Raw genomic sequence first — 9,925 nt, forward strand, 5'->3', positions numbered from 1 at the left:
TTTGCTTGAAATGGTTAGGTCTATGATGACACAGGCTAGCTTGCCAATTTCCTTTTGGGGAGACGCATTGATGTTTGCAGCTTTTGTGCTTAACCATGTGCCCTATAAGTCCATTGCTTCCACACCCTATGAATTATGGATGGGTAGATAACTTGACTTAAATATATTGCGACCTTGGGGTCTACCTCATACGTGCATGATTCTTCTCATAAATATGGGAAGTTAGGCCCTAGGGACAATAAATGCATCTTCATTGGCTATTCAAAGCAATCAAAGGGCTATATCTTCATAGGAGAAAATGAAGATGGAAGTACAACAAAGCTTGTGTCACGAGATGCCACATTTTTAGAGACTGAATTTCCTAGTAAGGGTGATATTGATAGAACTTTGTCATTTTATGAAGTTGTGGATCATCAAGAAAATCTTCAAGATCAAAGAAGTGAGGAACAAGAAATTGTACCTTCTCTTGCTGATCCAAGTGGGAGAATTACTCATTTAGAGAATATTCCACAAGCGACACATGTGCAGAAGAGTACACGAGGAACTATTCCCCGATGTCGATTTTATATCGAAGGGGAAGCATTAATAGTTACTCCGCAAGATGATGAAGAGCCTAATTCAGTCCCTACTAAGGGTAAGTGGATAGAAGCAATGAAAGAGGAAATGGAGTCCATGAGGACAAATTATGTTTGGGATTTGGTTGATCTTTCGCCAAGTCGAAAGACAATTGGGAATAAATGGGTTCTCAAAATTAAAAGAAAGGTGGATGGTGTAATTGAACGCTACAAAGCTAAGGGGTACACACAACAAGAGGACATTGATTATGAAAATACTTTCTCTCTCGTTGTGAGATTTAGCTCTATTAGACTGATTCTAGCTATAGTTGCAAGTATGAACTTGGAGTTACATCAAATGGATGTAAAGACTGCATTTCTCAATGGGGAACTAGATGAATAAATTTATATGGAACAACCATTAGGTTTTATCCAAAATGATCAAAAGCGCAAAGTTTGCAAGCTCAAAAGGTCTATTTATGGACTTAAACAATCATCTAGACAATGGTACTTAAGATTTCATCGCTCTATTACGTCTTATGACTTTAATATGATCGATGAAGACCATTGTGTGTATATGAAGCGGTCTGAAACTGATTTTGTGATATTGTCCCTTTATGTGGATGACATACTATTAACTGGAAATAGTCTTACTTTTGTAAAGGCTATAAAAAGTTGGTTGTCCCTAAATTTTGAAATGAAGGACATGGGAGAAGCATAATTCATCCTTGGAGTTAAAATTCATAGAGATCGCTATAAGAATTTAATAACTTTATCACAAGAATCATACATTGAAAGAATTCTTGAACGATTCAGGATGAGAGACTGTATATCAATAGACACCCCTGTAGCTAAAGGTGAAAATTTAAGCCTTGAAACATGTCCCAAAACTCAAAGTGAAAAAGACGCCATGAAGAGGGTCCCATATTCAAGTGCAATTGGGAGTTTAATGTATGCAATGTTGTACACGTCCCGATATTTGTTATGCAGTGGTCTTGTTAGTCGTTATCAATCTAATCCAGGACAAACACATTGGAAAGTTGTTAAGAGAATTTTAAGATACTTAAGGGGCACTGTTGATTACAAATTATGTTATCAAGGAAGTGACTTACAGTTGGTGGGCTACTCTGATGCTGACTGGGGTGGAGACTTAGATGAAAGAAAGTCCACTTCTGGTTATGTTTTTTTGCTTAACAATGGTACTATTTCATGGAGTAGCAAGAAACAAACATGTATAACTTTATCAACTATGGAAGCAGAGTTCATTGCATGCTATACATCAATACAAGAAGTTGTATGGCTAAAAAGGTTCATGGAGCACTTAGGGATCATTGCCAAGCCAATAGATGCAGTGCAAATTTTTTGTGATAGCCAAGCAGCAATGACATACACTAAAGGCCCTAAGTATCATAGTAAGACTAAGCACATAGATACATAGTATAATTTTGTAAAAGATATCATAGCACGTAAGAAAATCGCTTTACATTACATTTCTACACACAAGATGGTAGCGGATCCCTTAACAAAGCTAATACCTAGAGATGCTTTTGTTAAACATGTGAAATCTCTAGGCTTGCGTGGGATCTAAAATGATATATTTCCTTATTTGAACATCTTGATCATAATGTATGGATATCTTTTTGATGTTTTTTTATGGCTATTTCATACATTATTATTGATTAGCACGTTGACAATATTAGAGTATGTCGTACAAGTTGATAAGATTGGCTTCCTCACATGAGAAACTGCCTTGGGCGTTTATGGAAAGCGAGCCAAGATGAGACATCTGTGTTTCTTAATGCTAAAAAAGGATAGATAATATATGTGACACCTTCGATTAAGAACATATTATTTAAAGTCGCCCTAGTAAAAGACTAGGATGAGATCTAAGAGAAATGTCAAAAAGGATAGAAATTATGGATTCCCACTACCCATAATACTTGTTGCCAGATGTGAGATCTCCTCCAAAAGTACAATTGAGTGGTAGAACTCAAGTCAAGTAAATGATTTACTTGGACCAAGATTTGTACAGTGTGAAGAAATGAAAATTGACATACACTCTGATGGAATCAGAGGCTAATTGTAACATGCATTTCATACTGCATGTGCTTCATTACCGCAAATTGAAAGGTAAGTGAATACACCTTACTTCACTTTTATGTGAGACCATGAAATTTTTTTTTTCACTAGTGCCCTTATGACTTTGACAATATCATGAGGTGATGGGTTAGTGTATGCTACTTTAGTATGAATCTAAAGGTTATGAAAATGTGACCTGAAGGAATAATGCTAGGAAAGCAATTAATCCTGATCTTAGTGATATGTGGGCGAAAGGAAGATCATGTCAAATATATACACAATGTGCTTGTGTCTGAGACCGGTCCATTATGAAACCTATTTTAGTTAGCATCATAAGTGTGGACACAAGACATATGAAAATTGAAAATGGAAAGAGGGTTAAAAGAAGCCATATGTGTATATAGACATGTCTGGGGCATCTAAGGCACTTTATATGACATGATAATATATCATAAATGATCATAAAAGGGTGGTAGTCTCTTATGCTGATCTAGAAAAAAGATTTCTAGTGTAAGAGCTCCCAAACTTAGTGTATGAACGGTCACGACAATACACTCGGTATGAATGTCTAAAGAAATTTACTTTTCAAATTAAAGCCCTATGTGTTTCATCCCATCATGTGTGAGTGGGAGATGTTGGAAATAGATACACACATTGATGGGTTGACTAGTAACTTGCTTCATTCATGAAGTAAGTTACAACTCCACTAATAACTCCCTATAGTAAAAGAAGAAGAGTTATGTATTCTTGAATGGAGTGGGAGTTATAGGATAAGGGGTGATGTAACTCTTGAATGAATAAGAGTTACAAGTCCTAACCTTGTCCTATAAAAGGGAGGACTTGGGGTCATCGAGTTCCTTAGATAAAGAATGTAGTTGTTGTAAAAAAATAATACAAGACTCTATAGTGATCTTGTAAGAAACCGCTTAGGCTAATATTGGTGGTGATAGCACTTGATCCTATAACAAGAAGGTATGTAGGATTCCGCATAAATCTCCGAGTTTAAATCCTTCATTATTACTTAAGGAGGTTTGGATGAAAATCCAACGTTCCGATTATATATTTTTACTGATATTATTATATATATTAGGAGATACCCAACTCCCACCCTTGATGGGGTTCTTTCCTTAAAAGGTACTATTGCAACAATTAAGTATGGAACTAGACTAAAGAAATTAAGGGCAATCTCTTAGGTGAAAAAAAATATTTACATTTTTCCTTTGATATGACTCATTTACTACTACTTCTACATAAGGGTGTTCCTGATTTGGGTTGGATCGAGTTTTAATTATAATCTAATCAATTTTAATCAATTTTTAAATTTCTAAAACTAAATAAAATAAAAATTCAATGATTTTGTTCTTGTCGATTTGATTCGATTTATGCTTAGTTAATGATAAATTGATAATAGTAAAGCAATAAAAACATGAGATAATTATTAACTACTTCAAAATTAGTATTAACCAACAAACCACTATAAAGTTCACAGCAAGTCATACAACTATTGTTTAAAGCTATGCAACCCAAATCTAATTAATACATAGACCATCTAAGATATATCCTCAAGCAACAGATCAATTGAAAGCACCAATTTTTTCAATATGAAATAAAGGTAACCACCAAGAGAAATGAAGATTAGAAAACAATAGCTGTAATGACCCTAAAGGTCATTTTTGGAAATTTTCATAAAATGACCATTTTACCCCTCCCGATAGTTGCCCCGAGTCCTAATTGTTGTATTTTCGAAGTTAGTTTGGAGGAAAATTGATGAAAAGTTGAGTTTTTGGAAAGTTGAGTTTTTAAGAGTTAAAGTTTGGTTAAAAGTGCTATTTCGAGTCATTTGGAGTTTCGAGACTCAAATCGGATTTCCGTCGATTCCAGCAGTTTTAGAATGTCGAAACGGGTATACGAGAATTTACGGAGTCGAATTTGGAGTTAAAATGAAGATTTGAGGTCCTAAATTGCTAAAATTGTGAAATTTTGATCAAGAGTTGACTTTGGTCAACAAACGAGGTTCCGATGCTCGAAATGGAATTCCGAGGGCACCGTTAGATTCGGGGGTGATTCTAAGTCTAGAATGAGTCTTGGTTGAATTTTTAGAGGCCCCGAGTGCGTTTCGAGTTTTTGAGCCTAAAGTTAGTTTCTTGACGCCTTATCGGATACCGGGTCAAGGAGACCTCGAATTCAAATTCCGACAATTTCATTGAGTCCGAAATGTCATTTTTAAGATAGTAGCATATTTGGTTTGTGTTCGGGAAGTGCCAAATGAGTTTTGGGTGAGTTTTTAAGCTTCTTGGATGCTTTGACACTATTTCAGCAAATTATGGCAACTAAAGGGTTCATTATTAGTTTTAAAGGTCGAAATTTTTTTCCAAAGGTTCTGAAATTTTGAGCATGAATTATAGGACTTATCTGCAAATTTTGGTGTATTTTCGCTAAATCGAGATTGGACTTTTATCGCAAATAAGAAATAATTATTTACCGAGTAGAAATGATATTTGACTGGGCAAACGAGCATGAAATTGAGCTCCGATTGAACGAGCAGGTCCGTATCATTATTTAAGACATTTACAAAAAAGAATCGGGTCATTTCACTATCGTATGAGGAAATTACGGCATTTTTAGTGAAAGATTAACTGCTGTTTTCTGGTGCATAACAGCCATGTACTGTTATAAAAATCTCAGACTGTGCTCATTTGGTATTTTGAGCATATCGGGAGTTCTAGAGATCGGAATGGAGTGATTCTTACGGATTTCTTCTTGAATTAATATGAGGGTTAGTATTCAATCTTCAATTCGACATTTTCTCATAATTTCTTTATCTTGTTTTTTTCTTATCCGTAAATCTCTTGGGAAAAATTGAGGTTTTATCGATTTGGTCTCCCTTTTTGATGAAAAAGGTATATTTACGATCCTTATGTTATGGGTAAACTGATTTTAACATAAAATTATTGATTCATCGATTATTTTCATCATATTAACCGCGTACAATTTGGACTTTTCCGGTAAAGTTAAAGTTTGATAAATTGAGAATTTCAAGGTCGATCTTAACTCCATTTTTGATGAAATTTCATATTTGAACTTATCTAAGCATGGGTAAGATGTTTTTCAAGAGATATTTCATTTTCGAGTCGGGGTTTCGGATCCGATTATTTTAGGCTTCTTCAAGAACGTGAATTTTCCTTCAAATTGAGTTTGTGAATTGATTTCAATTCCGTTTTCAAATTGGTTTTCACCATTAGCTTCCAAATACTTTAAGGATCATTTTACATAAAAAATTTCCAGATTTGGGTATCGTTTTTCGGTATGAGACTTTTGGACCGTTTTGTCCTTTTTCCCTAAATTTCTTGATTTTGGTGTCATTGGACTCGAATTGTGATTGTGAATAATTGTTTGAATAGATTATCGTGATTCGGATTATACTCGGAAAGGGAAGGCTCAAGTCAAGTAACTTTTGGAGTTCGTTTTAGGGCAAGTGACTTCCAAACTTTGTAAAACTCTTAGACTACGCATGACTACTTTCCTAATTGTGTTGGGGAGTAATGGGGATTGAAGATGGGTTTTATTTGTTGATTGAGAATGTTGTAAATGTGTTATATGTGACTTGAATTTGTTGAATAAGTCATGTGATAACTGATATTGAGGGGATAGAAGAGCATGAGTAAGCTATGATTGATATTGACATTGATGTTGAGACAGATGATATGTAATACTATGATGTGGTCGTGATATGGTTGTGATTGAGACAGGTGATGTGTAATACTATGATGTGGTTGTGATTGAGACAGGTGATGTGTAATACTATGATGTGGTCGTGATATGGTTGTGATTGAGACAGATGATGTGTAATACTATGATGTGATCGTGATATGATTGTGATTGATGACATGTGCATATTCATTATTCATCCCATGTGTGAACTATTTTTTGCATGAGTTCTGAGACACTGATATGAGGATGGATGGATATGAGACACAGTTGAGACTAGCTCCGACTAGCGATTTGGATGCCGATGGGATCTGGATCCGGCGGTGATACATGGTCCATGTGTGGCCCCCATGGGTTCTGATTTGAGTATTCAGCTTGGACTGATTACGTCAACAGATGTGTATCGTAGGACATACATGCATCACGACTACATGACATCATTATTGCATTTTGCATCGCATATGCCTTATCTTTGTCTGAGATGTATGGATTGTATCGGTTTACCCCTCTTATGTGGAATTTGATCTACTTGCTCTTATTTGTTGATCTGAGGTTGATGAGGATATACTGTTGGTTCTGGCTGTTGAATATGATCTGCTTAGTATAGGTTGGTTGGTTTGCTGTTAGATTGAAGTTTCAGTGGTTCGGTTGGGATTGAAAGGAGTTGTTTGTAGCTGCTAGTTGCTTAGTACCTGTGGTTTTCGGTACTCACCCTTACTTCTACACAATTGTGTAGGTTGACAGATCTCTCTCAGATTCGGCTTAGTAGTTTCTTTAGCAGATTGAGCTTCGGGACATACTCGAGAGGTAGCGGTTCATTCCAGACGTGCCCTTGAGTTATCTTTACTTTCAGTTTTGTTCTATTCGAGAACTATACTCTGAGACTTGTATATTTTTATTTGAATTCTGTATTTAGAGATTTGTACATGTGACAACCAAATTCTGGGTAGTGTTGAGTCTTAATTAAAGTCTTCCGCTTATTTATTATCTTTTATTCTTGTATTTCTACTTCTCTATCGTTGTGGTTGGGTTAGGCTGACGTGTCCGGTGGGAAATGGACACGTGCCATCACATCCGGAAATTGGGGTGTAACAATAGCTCAATAGTGTTTTATCTTTGGCATATATTTTTAAGAAATATGGGTTTTACCATAGGTATAAAATAAGTAGACTATTAAAATCAAGTCAAATCAAATATATTATCTATTTTTAAAATTTAAAATTTGAATTAAATCATACAAAATGTCATTTTATTTAAATCATTTTGATTTGATTTTTCACCAAATGGTGAACAACCCTACTTCTACGTCTGGGTATATCCACCCACACCCAAGACACGGTATAGTGGATAAGAGATGAGAAGGTTATCTTGGAATTCCATATAATTAAGTAAGAGAATAATATTCATGGTGGATTTTTCCAAAGATATCCTCCAATTTCTTTGAACCAAAAGATTCGTAAATTTTTTTTATCTTATTAATTCCACAGTATATAATTTCATTAATGATGATTGAGGTCCTGGTTTTACTCTTGGTATAATTTTGTAGCAAAACCACGATTATATGTACATATGTGTTGTATTCTCAATGTAATAAAAGCACTTCTTGTATCTGTATCTCCATAACTCTATAACCTTATATATAAGGTACACATAAATACTAATTACATGCATAAACATATTACTAATTTATATGACATTTTTAATAAATTATCCAGATTATATCTAGATCGTATTGTATTAGCAAAAAACCAAGGAGCAGAGGAGGGCTCTATCTGACCTCAATACAACACAAAAGCCAAATGTGAAGTAATCACCAGAAGGCTTACAAAACAATATAGTGCCTTCTGGTTACGCAAAAAAAGCAAATACACTAGCTTACAAAGAAATTAGCTTTGTAAAATTTGATCCTAAAGCTAGGTAATTTCCATTCATCCAAAAGAAAAAGCCTCTAACATGTCTAGGAAGATGAGCGAAGTCCTGAATGAGTCCGCAAGTTGGTTCCCTTCTCTAAAACAATGGCTCGCTTGAATTCCAACTCTGTTCTTGATGATGTTAATAATATTAGTAACTTATTTTAGCTTCAGATTTGTGCCCGAGTTGTTGATTAGCATCTTGGCTATGATCATTGAATCAAGCTCAAGAATCAGCGTACCCATATTGATAGCACCATTTTACACCAAACTAAGCTATCAAAGACTCAGCCATGTTACTATTATTACAGTTGACAGAAATGGAGAAAGCCATGATCAAGTCTCCCTAGTCCCTGATTATCTTTTACAGTTCCCCTAATGCCAGCCTTTCCAGTTTCATGCAAATAACACTCGTGTAAATGTAGTTTTGAAAACATAGCAAAAATCTTATTATATCTTTTAAACTTCGTAATAAATCATACTATATTACATAAAAATCTCTAGGCTGAAACGTCTATGCTTAGATTACCATCCTTGTATATTTTTGTGTTTTGATGAATGACGAATACCTTTGTGAGAACCAACTTCACTCACACATCGGATAGGTGTTCTGCACAAAGACAAGTAGTAAAACACGTTCAGGCGACAAACCATTGTGGCTAGAAGGATTAATTAAAAAATATCTTCTCTCTAACATTCATACACGGATAATAGATGCGCGTCCTAACATGCTCCACCTGGATGGAGCTGTCGGGAGGCCATCTGTTATGACCCGAGACTACCCCTAGTCGTAATACGGTGCTTAGAGTTATAAGTAATCCCAAACTAACACATGGACTGACATGTGTAATGACCCTCATGGTCATTTCTGTTTCTTGCCTTCTGTGTGTCGTTTAAAGCGTTCCTATAGCGACCCCAAGTCATTTATGACTTGTTGGGACTGACAGTTCGGTCACCTGGTCGTTCATTTTGTCTTGGTGCGAGTTTTTGTGTTTTGGAGCTTATGAACCTTGAACGATCATTTTCGATCAAAAGTTCAAGAAAATGATATCGGAATCCAATTCTGACGATTCCATCAGCTCCGGAAGGGTCATTTTAGGCTAGTAGAATGGTTGACCTGACCCCCGAGATTTTCAGTGTGAGTCAGTGCGATTAGACGTTTTAACTTTAAGTTTAAGCCTAAGTTTGACTTTGGTCAACATTCTGAGTAAACGCGCTCGGATGAGAATTCCGTCAGCGTGGTTAGCTCCAAAATGTCGAGTTTGGTCTAGATTGACCCTTCTTTTGTGTCTGGAGGTTTTCGATATCTTTTCGAGCCCTTTTGTGGGTTTTGACTTAAAAGGGCTTTTGGAAGTGGGACCCACTTTTTATCGAAATGACCTCTGATGGAAATTTCGACTGCGCCGTTGAGTCTGAAATATCGAATTTGGTATGGTTGCATATCTCGTTTGCGTGCACGGGGTTCCGAACGAGATCGAAGCACCCCGTCGGAATTTAAAGTTTTGGAAATGTTGCAGATTTTTTTGCAATAAATTGCAGAAAATCAGCCACATTTCCCAAACTTCAAACTCTCATCTCTCTCTCATCTCTCAACCGATTTGGGTGATCCAAAAGGCTAAGTTGTGAGATTTTTCGAGGGCAACGTGTTGGTGAGCTCGGATAGTGATTTGGAGT

At 35.8% G+C, this 9,925-nt stretch overlaps 1 protein-coding gene across 1 annotated transcript; it reads left to right on the forward strand.

Moving 5' to 3' along the window:
* Positions 1 to 1,371: 1,371 nt before the first annotated feature.
* On the forward strand, positions 1,372 to 1,992 carry LOC125854501 (secreted RxLR effector protein 161-like). Its single transcript, XM_049534078.1, has one exon. The coding sequence runs from the start codon at positions 1,372 to 1,374 to the stop codon at positions 1,990 to 1,992; it is 621 nt and encodes a 206-aa protein (XP_049390035.1).
* Positions 1,993 to 9,925: the final 7,933 nt, after the last annotated feature.

The sequence above is a fragment of the Solanum stenotomum genome, chromosome 1, assembly GCF_019186545.1.
Source record: "Solanum stenotomum isolate F172 chromosome 1, ASM1918654v1, whole genome shotgun sequence".
Classification (NCBI taxonomy): Eukaryota; Viridiplantae; Streptophyta; class Magnoliopsida; order Solanales; family Solanaceae; genus Solanum; species Solanum stenotomum.

What these genes read in the sequence shown, in the direction of transcription:
- LOC125854501 (XM_049534078.1), top strand. Translation starts at nt 1,372, where the DNA reads ATGAGAGACTGTATATCAATAGACACCCCTGTAGCTAAAGGTGAAAAT.